At 42.0% G+C, this 15,666-nt stretch overlaps 1 protein-coding gene across 7 annotated transcripts in view; it reads left to right on the top strand.

Moving 5' to 3' along the window:
• The window catches only part of TAFA1 (TAFA chemokine like family member 1), a 223,307-nt gene that overhangs the window by 2,036 nt on the left and 205,605 nt on the right, over positions 1-15,666 (top strand). The window contains exons 1-3 of one of the 7 annotated variants that reach the window (XM_068694514.1): positions 4,125-4,937; positions 7,000-7,120; positions 7,430-7,477. In XM_068694514.1, the coding sequence (XP_068550615.1) occupies positions 7,003-7,120; positions 7,430-7,477 (166 nt within the window). In that variant the 5' untranslated portion in view covers positions 4,125-4,937; positions 7,000-7,002. Of the gene's footprint in view, positions 1-4,124; positions 4,938-6,999; positions 7,121-7,429; positions 7,478-15,666 lie in introns of those variants that run through there. The other 6 variants (XM_068694516.1, XM_068694515.1, XM_068694519.1 and 3 more) reach the window with 6 other exon arrangements.

The raw sequence follows: 15,666 nt of genomic DNA, 5'->3' as shown, positions 1-15,666 counted from the left end.
AGCTTTTCATGGGCAGTGTGGGTACACTCAATTAAAATATTTGCTTTCCACTAAAGTTGAAGGAGAGAAAATCTGACAATACGGACTAAAGGATTTAACGTTATTGTAGAAGACAAAAGAAAAGGAAATATATTTGGTTCTGTCATTGAGGTTAGACCAGACCCCTTTCAAGAGAGGAGAAAAAGCAGTGGGGACTGAGAAAGGAAAGTTTCTGGGTTCTGGGCAAGGAGGGGGAAGTAAGGTTTTCCTGGGAAAAAGAAATAAGGCACTACTGTGTGCATCTGACTGGCCATGGGAGATGTGCATATAAAACTCAAACTGCTGCAAACACCTGTATGCATTGAGCATATAACTGTCTTTCTGGGCACAGCTGTGTCCATGCCTAATTTTTAGGAAGTTCCTAGACTTCTTTTGCTCTGAAAAAATCCTGCTTTAGTGCTGGTTCTCCCTTTTTTTTTCTGGGGGAAGAAACCAAGAGCTAGAAATGCCTGGGGAGACACAGGGCCCTGAATGAGGGGTTGTTTCATGGCTGTTTTCATTCTGAGCTTCGTGGTTGCTGTTCTGGCTATTGTATGTATGCAGATTGATCTTTGTGTGCCCAGCTGCTGGCTGTCTATGTGGACTGGCTTTCAGTGGAAGCCAAGGTTTGCTGTTGCAATTGATGGTGGGGTGGGAAGGCAAGCAAAAGCTCTGTTCCATGGGATTTTAAAGAAAGCTTCCATAAATGTTGTAAATGTGAGATGAGAGAGTCTGTAATTTCCCTTTATGGTGGAGGTAAGGTAAAATGTACTGTTAGACTGGCTCACCTGGGGTAGGAACATGTAGGTACTGATGAGCTGAAATGTGTACTGCCTGTTGCCCAGGCAGCAGCTGAAACTGAGTTTGGGTGTATGGAAAAGAGTGGTGTAGGGTGGGTGGGAGCAGCTGGGAGGGATGGAGAACACAATCTGTGAAAACCAAAGCTTCATTGTCCCAGGAGCACTAGAACTAATGAGCTTTGCATTTCAAAGGTGGTGAGCCTTCTTCAAACCCTGTAAAATACACGCCTGGGATTTGTCGTGTTAAATCTCTACATGGGGAAAAGGCGTGTGTGGGGGAGGCAGAGAGGAACGGAGATGGCAGCATGAGAAAGTAGAGGACAGAGGCCCTTATTTGGGTGCAAGTACCAATCTGCTGTCTGCATTAGTCTGCCTGGGTTGCATATGCTCTCCTTTTCGGTCTGCACAGAAACTTGTGATAAATAGAGGTTCAGGGACTGAAGAGCATTTATTTTTATTTGCCTATTTTTGTCATTCCCTTGGCATCTTCAGATGAATGGTGGAACCAGGAGGGAAAGGCTATTCTTCTTGTGAATACAATCATTGTTTGTGTGAGGCAACCTGTCTCAAAGGCAGTTTAATGCCTGCTGACCCCTTGCAACCTACCTTCACCTTAGAAATATCACATCAGTGTAATGGCCTGCTTTTGGCAACCCTGCCAGGAACCCCATAGAGTTTTTCTATCAGAGCTGTGGATAGGCAATCTTCCATTGCTCTTTGATTAGGGTAGCTCAAAACTCCTGGTTTCTGTCCTTTCTTCTGTTTGCCATCAAGAGTTAGTGGAAGTGGAAGGACCAAGTGGGGAGGAGGACAAGCCAATGTGAGAAGAACACTCGAGTGTTACTAGCATAAGCTAACAACTTCACCCTCACCTTTGCTGTGCCTGGCCTTCTCCACACCTGTAAGCCTTTCTTGTTTGTGTGATGGGCAGATCACAGGCTCCTTTCTGCTGTGGCTGCTGCCAGATGGTTGGAGGGAGACAAGGGGAAAGACCTTGTTTACAAATACTCTGCTTCCCTGTAGTCCTGCAAGTTGCTTTTAGACAAATAATATCTTGTTCACAGGCTTCTGGGTGTGCAAACTGCAGATCTCCCTGGCCTGTCTTTGATTTTGCACTGATTGCTATTTCCCCACCCAGGGGAATGGATCGTGTAACCCAGGGACTGGTCTGCCCCTGGAGCAGGGCCTGGATCTATCTTGCCCCTGCATTGGATGGAGCTGCCATTGCGTGCTGGATGGCTGGCACAACCTTTTGCCTCATTTTCTTTCCTCTAGACATAAATTACTCTTTCAGCCTTTCCTTGCTATGACAAGGGATTTTAAAATGTGCAGACTGTTCACTGGTGTCTTATTTTCCTTCACATTTTCTGTTTCCAGCCTTGTCAGTGATAGCAGCTCCAAGTTCCGTACATAAGCCTATGGGCACATGTAAGGCAGCATTCCCTTCCTGTCAAAGCCAGTGACTCCTGAAATGAAGAGGCAAAAATAAAGCCCCAAAGCATCGGGTGAGGATGCTGCCCAGCCTAAAGCAGGGTGAGAGTAGCTGTTTCATGTCTTGTTGGTCCACTGAAAGTTAAAACTGGAAGCAAGGACATCAAAACAGGTGTAAGAATGCTACTGCAAGACTTGCCAAGGACTCCTCTGTTCCCATCTGATGCTGGAAGCCAGAGCAGGGAAGAGACTGCAAGTGCAGCCTGTTTAATATTCTATTCTGTCCCTCTGATCTCCCCCCTACCCTGCAGAAGCAACATGTCCCATGTTTCTGCAGAGCTTGTCCTGAGCAATAGCAGCATCTGTCAGGGGTTATGGTGGCATTAGCCTCATGGAGCTGGGAGTTAGCAGTGCTTGGCAGAGTGACAGTTCTGCTGTACCTTACATAAATCTGTATCTTGCATAAATCTGTCTCTGCCTACTCTGCCAAGGTGTGTGGTCACAATTTGTCTGATTCCTCCTGCTGTCCAGAAGACCTTTCACTTTCCTAGAAGATCTTGTTTGCTTCTTGAGGCCCCTCTCTTTCCTCTTGCCTCATACCTCCCCACTCCATACCCTTCCTCACTCTCCCCAGATGGAGCATGTATTGTTAAATGTGTTATTTTAAAAATAAATTCCCATCACCTGCCCCTCAGGTGTTGTGGAATGCTCCCCACATTTCCATGGAAAGAAGGAAGGTCTTGAGCCTCTTTGTGGCTTTGGTAGAAAATCACAGCAGCTGTGACCATCAGCCCTCCACTCATCCATCACCTCCTGCTGTGTGCTGCACCTGGTCCCAGGTCCTGGTTCCTTAGGCATTAGTACTTGATGTGCTTTGGTTGTCTCTTTTATCAGCTTTTTTTTTTTTTTGAAACTTCTAGACCCTTCTGAGGCCAGAAAGTAGCAGCAACTGTTCTAGTTCTTGGCCTTCTTCCAGTATCTAAGGAAATTCTTAGGGAAAACGTGTATTAAAGAGAACATTATGTTCCCAACCATACTAGTGTTGCATGGTTTCATACAAAATATCCAAAAGAAATGTTGACCTCTTGAAAGCATCTGTGGTCACAACAGGACTTGTCCTGAGCCACCCTCTCCCCAGGGCAGCTTTGGGACCTGCCAAGAGCTGTGCTGCAGTGGTGGTCAGGAGTGAGGGGAGGGTTTCTCCCGTGTCACTTCACCCCTCACCCCAACAGCTTTATTGTGACAAGGCTGCAATAAAGAGCTGCTGTGAGTGCTGTGGTGGAGACCAGTGCAATGATCCTGCCAGTATGCAGGGCCAAGCTCTGAATGTGCACTCCCCAGTGAAATACAGAGGCTCCAAAGGAGAGTACAGATTAGCAGGTAAACTCACTGCAACTCTCAGCATTTCCACTGAGATGTCCGTCCTTGGGTGCTGAGAATGAGGTGCTTGGGAGTAGGATACCTATCACTGTTACTTACTATTGTTGGTGTTGAGCTGGTAAGCAGTGAAGGTAGTATGCTTTTCCATCACAGGTTTAAGAAAATACCAACACAGTTGTATGTTCACACTGAGCTCTTAAAATGGAAACTTGTTTTGTCTCCTTGCATTCTTCCTTTTGTAGGCAGAGATGTGAGCTGTAATGCTGAGTGAATGGTGTGCTTCGATGTGTATTAAATATATACAATGGCTCTTTAAAAAATAATTACATATGGTACGACAGGGAGAGGAAACCACTCCATTCCTGTAAATGGCCACTTAAGACGTAGCCAATAAATAAATAACCGTAATAAATAATTTTAGCATAAACAGCCCTAGCATCTTAGCATTCAGGAGGAGTAAAGCAAAGCTCCTTTCTATTGTCTATTGAGCCGCATGGCAGCGGAGTTGCGAGCAAGCCCCTCTCCCAGGTGCGGCAAGGTGTTGCAAAAACCCTGCTGGCGTGCGGGATCCGGCCCCTGCCCGCCCCGCACCGCCCCTGCCCGCTCACACGCGTCTGTCAGAGGAGAGAGAAAGGGAGAGACGGAGGCTTTCTTAGCGTCTGCCTCGGCTGTCGCGAACAAGTGCGGGAGGAGCGCCCGCGGAGCGAAGGCGCGGCGCAGCCCGGCCCCCCGGCACTGCCCGCCCGGCCCCGCGCCGGTGCCGGAGCCCATCCGCAGCTCCGGCGCCCTGCCTCGCCACCGGGGGCCGTGTCGTTTCAAGGCATGTGATCCCCTTCCCGAGCAGGGATGCGTTGATCCAGGCTACGGTACTTACAGCATCGTATAGCGGCGTGCCTACGGCTGCCCGGCTCTGCACCGCCCGCGCTGGAGTGAGGCTGCTCTTGTCGTTGAACTGCTGCTGCTCGTCCTTAAGTATCCTGGAAGCTGCAAATTATCTCAAGATCACTTCAAAGGTCTCGTCAAGCAGAGGGTGATGCTAGGAGATGATTTAAAGGTGAAAATGAGAAGGTTTCCACCCCTCAAACCTTGGCCACTTTTCTGACGGCAGTGTCTGAGAGCTCAGATGTCTTCTTTACTCTGGGAACAGGATTTGTAACAAGAGATTTTTTTTTTTCCTCATAATCCTGATAAAGAAGATTATTGGGAAGCTATTAAAATCCCTTATTGTGGTACAGATGGATTTTAAAAAGTGTTAGACCTTTCCAATGAACACTAATAGAGTGCTCTGCTCTTGGTTGGATTACTCAGGTAAGGAGCTTCTTTAGGATTTAAGATTCAGAAAGCAGATCTAGAACTCATCAGATCATAACGGGATGAATGCTTTCTGCTGTGTTTCTTAATAATGATAAGATGATCTGTGCATAAAACTGTGTATAAGTCTGCTGACAAAAGTGCAAGACAAATGTTTGTAAGAAATGCTGGGGTTTGAGCAAAGGTAGTTTGTAATAGTGTAGTTTCGGGAAGGTTTAAAAAAATTAAATAGAGACCATAAATAAATGTGGGTTAAGGAAGTCTGCTGCCCATGTGGTTTAGAAGATGATGCCTGAAGAAAGACACAGGAGAATTAAGCAGATCATAGAAGTTTGGCTTTGCTTTACTGCTTGGCTAGATTTTTAAAAGTTCAGTTTAAATAACCCAAATACCTGAAATATCTCTGAGAGTTACCTTTCTCTCTTAGCTTCTTGTATAAAAAAGTATGAACACCAAATATGACAAAAAGGCATTAATTCTTGAAGACACGGGAAGCCTTCTGGGAGCTCCCTGATCTGAGGGGACTGAATCTATTTTGCAAGATAACTAGGTCTGAAGAGAGGAGAAGTACGCTGTACACTGGGAAGTAAATAGTCAGCAGTGAAACTAATTATATGCTGAGTAGTGCATCAGATCCTCTGAACACAGAAAGAGCCTCATGCTGATCAAAATAATGTTTGGGTGTTTGCTATTAATTAGACTTGTCAGTTTACGTGGCTCTTTTCTGCCAGTTAGTCTTAAAGGTTCCCGAAGGCTATGTCTACTTCTTTAAAACTGGGCGAATATATTTTTCCATGGATATATTTTATCGACACTGAGTTTCTCTCTATTAATGCTGCTAATCTTCCTACTGCAGAAATCCTACTGATAAGTCACACAGACTTCTTTAATTTTTGTGTAAAAGCATGGTTTTTCTATGTGAGAGATTTAATCTTTCAAAGTCTTTCTTCCTCTGTGAAAATGATGTTCAGCTGATTGGATTATTAGATAGAAAACGACATCATGTCATTGGCTGAAGAAGGAGAGTGCCTGAAGTTTGATTAATTTAGCAATATGAAATGCAGCGGAAGGTGTTGTTAAGGGAACTGGACGATGTGTAGCGTAGCTGAGCCTTGCAAACCTTCAGATCCTTGCAGGCATTAAGGAAGAGCTGTTGAAGTTGAGAAGTCAGGAAAATTTAGCCAGCTAGTACACCAGTGAATACAAGTATGAAAAAACAGATCAGCTGTACTGGATGCACAAGTACATCAGCACTGAAAGACAGAAAGTGCCTTTCCCCTTTTTTCAGTAAGTTTTTCATTAAAAATTTGACATAACCTATTTTGTGAAAAAGATAAAATATTCTATAGACTATGTATGAAAGCCAGTCTGGCCATACTCCGTTCCCTTTTGCACATGCACAGGTCGAACAAAAGGAATCTGGTTGCATCTGGGGATTAGAAAATAATTCTGAGAACAACTACTTTGTTTAGCAGACAGCATCATGATTAAAAATTAATGCTCACAAAAGTAAAAAATAAATAAAAAATCTTTTACCTTCTGGGGCAGTATTAGTCTTCCAGTACTGGGGATGGAATATTTTTGAAATGCATCTCAGATGCCTGATAATGTTGTATCCTTATCTGCAATGTGTTTAAAGTAGTTTTGATGCTGTCTGGACATCACAGTATTTTTAGCTGGCCTTGCGATTTCCCTCCCCGCTTTTAAATTCGGCAGTGGACCAGTGTGGGAATATTTCCCAGCCTTCTGTTTATATTTTCTTGTTGTGTTTTTTCCCCCCAAGTCCTCAGATCATTACAGTTTCATTTTTGCCACTGAATTATTAAAGTTATCCAGGTTCCTGTGCTGGCATAGTGTTACATCAGCTGTCCTTTTTGGGCATGACCTTTGTTGTGTGACAATTGCATCCCATGGGGGAAAAACTGACCAGGTTAAAAAAAAAAAAAAAAAGATGCTTAACAAAAGGAGTAGAAAAATAACAATACTGTTGTAATGGAAACTGACTATTCTGTGTGCTACAAGGTGATGGATAATAACGTCTATCTAATATTTTGTTTAGAGAATGGCAGTGGTCTCTGCAATGTCCTGGGTCCTGTATTTGTGGATAAGTGCCTGTGCAATGCTGCTCTGTCAGGGGTCCCTCCATCACACTTTCCAGCAGCATCACCTGCACAGACCAGGTAGGACTGATATCAGCTGTGGGATGCTGTAAGATTACAGGCTCTCCACCATGCTCATGTCTGTCTTTATAAATGACTGACTAATCATAAAATCCATTTTATCATTTAACTTTTATCCATTTTCTGCCTTTATGTTGCAGAGCATCCTTTTTGGTCTAACGTGTTGCACTTTGCCAATATTATGTTGTAATATTCATCCTTTAATGTTGTCTTTTAACAACCTCCCAACATGGGAATCCCATTCTGGATAACAGTTTAGTTTCTGCCTTTGTCCTTATTTCTATTTCCCTTTTTCCCCCTTTCATGCAGTTCTGGAGTGGGTGTACAACACTGAAAGACGTAACAGCACAGTTTTGGGTAACTTTATTTGCATTATCTAACTTAAGCTGGACAGGGATTGCTTACTTGAAATGCTGTTACCACATCTCCCTCAGTCTTTAGGGTTCACTGGAGGTCAGGTGTTTGCCTTGGTGTAAATGACAATACAGTTTTTCTTAGGTTCACAAGCTTACCTCTGAAACTTGCAGACATGCAGCTCAGAGGAAAATTTGGGCGTGTCTCTCAATGGAGTTAAGCACGTGCAAAGCTTTGAGTCAGACCCTCAGGTTTGCAATGAATGCAACTCACTTTGACTGTTGTGATCCACAGAGACTGCACATCAGTTTTATTGTACTTGTGTTTTTATTAATAAATTCAATTTTTCAACTGTTAATTGTGCTTTGAAGAGGATGAGCCATGTTTAAAAATTGAGAAGTTGGTATATTCTAGTGTGGTACCATCTAGTTAAAGTTAGACCATGAGTTGTGTATTACAGATCTAGAACCGCAGAAAGGAGAGAGAGGTCTTAAAAGCTTTAGAAATGGAAGATGGTAAATGTTAAGTTGCAGTGACACATCACTTAATATTTGGCAGCTAATACTTGGAGTTTTTCATAATCGAATGGCATACCTTCAAAAAGAGATGTCTTTATCAACCTAATGATTCAAAGATTTTTCCCAATTATTTCCCTTATCCAAGAGTCACAGGTCTTGCTTTCTTGGCATAGTCCTGTTTTCTTGTAATAAAATGTGTAATATAGAGAAATAAACTTAAGTCGTTGACAGATCAGCTCCAGGTAGCTACATTAAAACATTAGATTAATGCTATTATCTTTACTAGCTTGCACTGGAAGTTTGAGTCTTTGAATTGCAATGTTTTTATTTGGGACTTGCAGAGAAATGAACAAAATATTTGTTACAACACAATTGTGGGTAATGCTGCCAATTTTTTAAGTCTGTCCCCCAGTGAAGGAAATAGGAAAAAACAGCTCAACTAAGCAGGTAGGTAAAAGGAAAATGTAATCTTGTTTTGCGAAATCAGTTGAAACAAGTGACATTATGAGAAAAAATGAGAGCTGGACAGATTCAGAGCTCTGCAACATTTGCCTAAGGTTGAAAAATCACCTCTTTTATGAGGCAAGAACAGCAAGACACTGAATGCATACCAAGTGTTAGAGAAATGTGAAAAATGACAAAATCTTTCACTCAGAGATGTGATACAGATAGAGTGAAGGTTTTACAGCTGCCTCATCACCTACTTAGGCTCGCAAGAGGGAAAGCTTGGCTGTTTCTTTCTCAGGCAGCATCTCCACACCCTACACGAATAAGATTGATGGTGTTCTGATCCCAGGCAGCCAATTTCAGTCTCTCAAGAAATAATCCACTACACTGACAGATGAGTAGAATTTGACATGATGTTCACCTCGGTTTCAGATTGTGTGGCACCTGGGAAGTAACAGTGAGCGGGCATCCTTTAGGGAAACTGCTCAAGATTTTGGGCAATTTCTGCTGTCACAACAGAAAATCAAGACTGTTTTTTATAAGGCCATGAATTTGCAGTCTGCCAACTGAATGCGAAAGGTTGTACATAAAAGGGATGGAAATATGTTAACTAGCAAACTGAGTGATTTTAATGTATTCAACTGCAGTCCCTGAGCACACCCTATTTTTCATATTTATAATATTAGGAATGCGTCATTTACTTTTAGTTAGTCACTGTGTAAGTAAGATTAAAATGTTCAGCCAAATAAAAGTGAATAAAAAATGGATGCAGATGAACCAGTACATAATTTCAGTAATTTAATATTTGGTATATGAAATTTCAACTTATTGGATCATGGCAAATGTAGCTGTAATCAATAGCATGCTCAGCATACCTTTTCCCTCAGTTGGTGATATTCCATAGATAATGAGAAGCTCTAAAATAAGAGCAATTCTGAGCTGCTCAACTCCATTTTGGGGCTACCTTGGTACAACGTGATTAAAAAGGCAGATTTTACCCTGTCTTGTGCTTCTCATACTTGATGAATAGAAGAGTCTCACTAAGCACAGGAAGGTGCAGGTAAAAGATAAAATCCTCACAGAAAGGATTTAGCATAATAAACTTGAACTGAACTCAATGGATTAACGCAGTGAGTATACCCATCTGTAGTACTGTGGTTAATTCAGTTTTGAAACACTGGAAATCGAGGGTAATGTATGAGAAGATTAGTTTATTATCAGACATTTCTGAGTTTGTTCTTTTTTTCGCCTCCTGTAACTATCTTAAGCAAGCATCTGAATGGGTTGAAATAGGTTTCTACACTCGGTATGCAGTCACAGAAGTTTAAATCTTCCTTTCAGTGCCATATACAGTTTTATAGTTCAGGATTTTATTCAGTTAGATGACTTGGCAGAAGGTGAGAACTTGAAAACAAATGTGATGAACCATTTTACGTGACAGCATTTGTAATTGACTGGAGGTTTATTTTCTGTGAAATGTTGGCATGAGGGCACAGATAGTAAGAGCATATTGCTTGATTTTTAAGATGGATTATTCTGTATTGTCTGTACCTGCTCATGAATTCTTTCTTGTCTTATTAACACAATGAAAAGTTTCAATGCTGCAGTTAAGCACCCTTAAGTGATGATAGCTGTTCCTTTTGACTGAGACAGGTGAGGTGGGCAGGGTAGATTTCTGAGCTTTTTCAGTAGGATCCAGAGACCTTAATGGGGAGTAAGCTTGCTGAATGCCATTACAGCATGATTCCCCTTGGGTAATACGTATAGTTTTCTGCAGCTTTACATGGATATATTTCATTTTGATGAAAATTGTTAGGCAAAGGATGTGTGATGCATTCACAGGAAATAACTTTGTGCAAACAAATTCCATTTTTTGGAAGTATGTCACTTCTGTATGATTTAATAAGAACCAGCAATAATGAGTAGAATTCCACATTGGCCGTTTTAGGCTGTAAGAAGCTCTATGGTTGTAGAGCTGTTGAATTGGCCTGAGGATTAGAGTGGACAGGTTGTGATTTGCAGAGTTAGCTGAGCGCCTGTGATAGTCCATTGATCATCTGATTGACAGTATTGACTCTGTCCCAGAGGCAGAGTGTAGATGCTGGCATTTGGCAAAAAAATAAAATATTCAAAAAGCAGTGTTTCATTTTTCTCTAAATTAAAAATAACAATTAACCCTCCCCTAAACTGTGCAATTCTTAGCAATTTTTCTGGCTTTGTTCTATGAATGAGGGATGTCTTGCACCCAGTGAGGACCATTAACTAGCACTGAATCACACTGGACAGCACTGGTCATGTGTTGCTTAAAAATATGGGAAAGTACACTGGAACCTGCAAGTTCATGCAAAATAATTGGCTACATGTTAAGGATGCTAGGTTAGTCTTGCACACAGCATAAAGATGTGAGGCAGGCACAAGCAGAAACATGTACCTACTATAGCAGTGCTGACATTTGCAAATATGTTAATTAAAGATAAGTTTATTCAAAGGAGGGAAGTCATGGGCTGAATCAAGTATGGCTGGAATTGTAAGTCGGTAAATGCGAAAGTATCTTTTATTGTGACAGTAGTTAATGATGTGCCCATTAAAAATCACCTCAGTAAATGATTCTCTATACCTCGTATTATGAGGAGGAAAATCGGCATCGAAGCAATTCTATGCAAGCTAACAACCAACATCAACCTAAGAGTTCTCTGAGCATCTTTCTTAGCAGACAGCATTTTGCAGAAACTTGAGTTTGTGGCTGTGAGCAAAAAAATTTCTTAGTTCTGATCTTGGCCCTCCCACTGATTTTTATAGCCTTGAGGGGAAACTGCATATTTTCACATTTCAAAAGGTCTGCTATTTTCATATGTCCCGAATGCGAGGCTATCCAGTTCAAAACAGCCTGTGAAGAATGTTGGTCTGAATCTCACTCCTCAGTAAGGTGTAAATAAAATATTCTTCTGTACTTGGCAGAGCAATTAAGATTTGGAAGATGAATTCAACAGGGTTTTTGCTCTTGGTGTTGATAGAAGCAGGTCTAGAACTAGGTAGTTAATACATGAGTGGGTACACTTTCTGTGATCAGTAAGAATTGTTTTCTATTAGTAATTTGGTGTGAATGCAAATTGCCTTCAGTATATAGTGTCTGAAATGCTGTGCAACAACTTGGCCTGTATACAGCAGATCAGATCGTGGACATGAAAGCTGACAACTGGAGCTTCCTGCTGTGTTAATTGAAAGGAACAAACTGATAAGCTTTAACGTCTGGTTCAGATGTCATTTATGTCAGTAAATACACTTGAAGCAACATCCTGGTTAGTTCATGATCAGAAAAACCTGCTTCCAGCTCGGCATTCCACAGGTGCTAGCTGGAAATCCTCTGCTCTCTCAGTGACTTTGTTGTACGTTTCTGGCCTTCACAGGCTGTACTTGAAACTGTGGAATCACCAACTGCAAGGTAAAGCAATCCAGCCTGGAGCTACCTACTGTGTTCCTGGTCATGCACGAAATATATCTGGATATATGTGGACGAATGTGTTTGTGTTTTGTGGAAGCAGAGAACTGATGCAATGAAGCCAACACTTCGGGACAAAGCAGGACTGCTGTCAGCCCGGTAGCGATGAGCCACCTGCAGAGCTTGTGTGATGCACTCGCTGACAGCAGCAGGCTTTATTAGAGGCGTAGCAGCCTGTGGTTTTTGAAGAATCAAACCTCCAAACAGGAGCAGACTTCAGGGCTTTTGGAGTCTCTAAAATAGAGTGCAGAGGGTACGTAGCACGGCCAGGCAGCAAGCGGAGCTCGATGGAGGGCTGAAGGCAGGAGGACACCTCTCTCCTTCACCAGCGTGTAGCTCAGCTGCAGGTGGAGGAAAGCTGTCAGCGGTCACAATGCTGAACGTGACACCTTGTTACTTCTGATCCAGGCAGACAAGGCAAGCTGAGGGGAGCAGGTGTTGCAGCTCAATGGGCTGTGAAGAACAGCATGGCCATGCTGTATGGTGTGCACCCAGCTGCCCGCTGTGCACAGTGTGGCTCCACAAGCTGCTGCAAGCACCGCTGTGTCTCCTTGTGCAAGAGCCCAAGCCTAGGGTGCTAATGGTGGTATTGCAAGAGGAAGGCTGTCTCTTGAACGTGTAATTTTTCTGTGCTCATGTTTGGATCCCCTGCCTGTGCCATCCCAGCTCCCCTTTGGACCTCTCTGCAGGTGGCTGGGCAGGCAGGAGCAAGGCATGTCCATCTGCATGGCAGGAGCTGCTCTGGGGGAGCAGGGACCAGAAAGCCTCCGTGAATGCAGTGGCCCCAGCAGGTGCCTCCCCATCCCAGAGCAGCCCTGGGGCTGTGGTGAGGCATGGAGGGACCTCTCTGTGCTATTTGTAGCTTGCAATCGTGGTTTTAAAGACTGTGAGAATTCATACCGTGGTGGTTGAGCTCCAAGGAAGAGTTGGCACCTAGAAGTATAACCCCCAATGGCAATATAGGCTGCTCTGCACTGGAGTATTTGTGCTGATAATGTCAGAAACCTGCCTTTAATGATTAGCCTACTTAAGTCCAAGACTCATTTATATTTTAAAAGGCAATATCCGAGTGCATTTTCTCATAAGACAGGCGTCTTTTTCTCCCATTGTTTCATACGGTTTTATCCTATCCCTCTTACAATCTCTGGATTTCTCTTTGAATGTTTTCTTTTTCTGAGCTGCTGTGAAATCAACCTTTGCTGTGAGCAAGATTTATTTTCCTGATGGGATTCAGCATTTTTGCTATTTCCAGATGCTCTGTATAGAGCAGTTCTCTCCAGCTAAACTTTTTTTTATTTTTTTCATAGTAGCAGTGCTGGAGACTTCTTCTTTTCATTGTGCTCTAGGCAGGGTCAGCTACGACTGCAGCACAATTGGACTCTAAATTTATTATACTCAGTCAATGATGCACAGTGGGGAATTGGGGGTGTAAATTAAGCTGAATGAAGTTACAAAGCCCCATGTATGTATCTGACTCATATTTCTATGCTCTATTTAGAAGACTGTTATCTCACATTGCTCTCTTGCATGCGCCTTCTGTGTAGCTTCCAGAACAGTGGTTTTCCCCTTTTCCTTTGCATTGGGTGAAGAAACCAATCTAGCTATCCTTGGAAAGTAATGTCTTCAGTGACAGGATCGTCGTTGCTATTATTTGATAATTGATAATTGTCATAGTATTCTATTGTAATCTTTATTTTCCTTTGGGGAGGGTGGGAAGTGAGTTAACTGTGGGAGGGGAGGACCTTACTAGTTTATGGATGATGTGAGTAAATCAGGATTTTTGGAATCAAGTCCTAAATGCTTGGAGTGATCTACACATCTGGCACTCTAGTGGTAGACACCCATCAGCTCATTATCCTGAGCTTTTTTTTTTTTTTTTTTTTGTTATTCAGCAGTCTTACAGCTCAGTCTGTAAAGGTACTGGGCAGGTTCTGCACTGCACAAGGTTCAGCCAAAGGGGGCACTGTACTTGTTCCAAGGCTTGGAGTTCACTTCTTCCTTGAGAAAGGCCAAGTGAAGTAAGACCAGGCCAATCTGTAGTCAGAGGTGGCTGAACTTGCTCAGTGGTGCTCTCATTGTGGTGCCTGAACTTTGAGCTATGTGTAATCTAGGAGAAGACTGCTCTGCACTAGCAGCTCCCACTGACAGTCATGCATGATGGTCTTTTTTAAGAATGATGCCTAAATGTTTCTCCTCTGAGCTTTGAGGGTTTATTTCTATGACACACACCCTGTCACCATAAAAATAGGCAGCTAAAATGCAGATTAAATGGGAATCTTTGCTCCTTTATTATTTAGGAGAGCTGCTCATTCAGGTCAAAATGTGCAATTAATCTGCCCTCTCACATGATCCAAAACTCCAGTTGGATTAATAGTTTGGATTCTGTAGATGACAAATCTGAATCAAGAGCCTTCATGGCAAATACACTAAATACAATGAGTAAAAATCTATTCTGCAGTTAACTTTCATGCAAGTAAAAGTTGTACTCGTGGAGGACTTGACTGGGAAGCACCTATGATCAGCATGATAAACCATTCCAGTTTATTTGGAGGTAGGGAACTGGGCATCTAAAACTTCTGATGTAAATAATGCCAGTAGGTTATATAGGTCAGCCTGAGTGCAGGCAAGAGCCTCAGGATCTTAATTGTACACACTTTGATAAAACTTTATCATCTCTTTTTTAGTGTCCTCGTTAATGCTCTTCAAAAATGCCGTTAAGTATTTCTGGCAAGCAAAGCTTCAGTGTAATTTTACTGTATTGTTAAGGATTTATTAATTATAATCTTTTCTTGCAGAGTCTATTTATATTTGATCATGACATTAATTGGTTGCCAAAACAAACTAGAGTTAATTGTGTTTAATTAAGTGGTTGGGAGCAAGCAAGGATGGTTTATTTGGAAAATCAGTTTCATTGATTTGTATGTTTACTTTTTTAAAGAATGTGAATAAATGAAGAGACCTTGTTGTTTAGGACCTTTTTCCTTAAATGCTGAACTGTTGTCATCAATAACAGCTGTGGCTCTGTACAGATTCATGGGCGAATGTTTACATAGTACTGTATATATTTCCCTATACAAACCTGTTAAGAAGGAAATGATATCATTCTGAATAATTCTGAATTTAGATAAAAATTCAAAACCAAACAGAACGGAGATCGAGAAAGACTGACCTTAAAGGTAAGGTAGTGTTCAGAACTTCATTTTGAAAAATACATTTGTGAGGGGGAAAAAAAAACTAGTTCAGCTTTGGGATTTGGCTGAAGGTGTTTTGTATAAGGAAGTTACAGTAAAATACACTGAAGTATGATTATAATACAATATATTGTTTTATGGCTATGATACAGTAATGTATATGTTTACACATATAAAAATCAGCTAATTTTACTGTTCAGAAGCTTTTGAATGCTAGTCTACTTCATGTTCTAGTAGTGAAATCAGAGCAGAGTCGAGAATTCTGAAACCTTAAGGTTTTTGAGGAATTGCTTTCTGAAGCCGAAACTGTCTAATAATGTAAGGAAAAAAAAAGACTAGTTTGGTATCTCGCTGCCTTCCTCATTTCTACCTTGATATTCTTGATAAACACTTCTTAAATCAGCATAAAATTTCTCCATTATCCCAGCAGCCACCTAAAACAAGTACTCATCCTGTTAAATGAATAAATCCTGTCTGGAAGCATATATTCAGATATGCCAACAGTGGCCCTTTTTTGAAAAGATGATGACCTCACAG

This window comes from Anas acuta, chromosome 11 (genome assembly GCF_963932015.1).
Source record: "Anas acuta chromosome 11, bAnaAcu1.1, whole genome shotgun sequence".
Lineage (NCBI taxonomy): Eukaryota > Metazoa > Chordata > Aves > Anseriformes > Anatidae > Anas > Anas acuta.
Note: the sequence above shows the minus strand (reverse complement) of the source record. Positions and strands in the feature narration are given on the sequence as shown.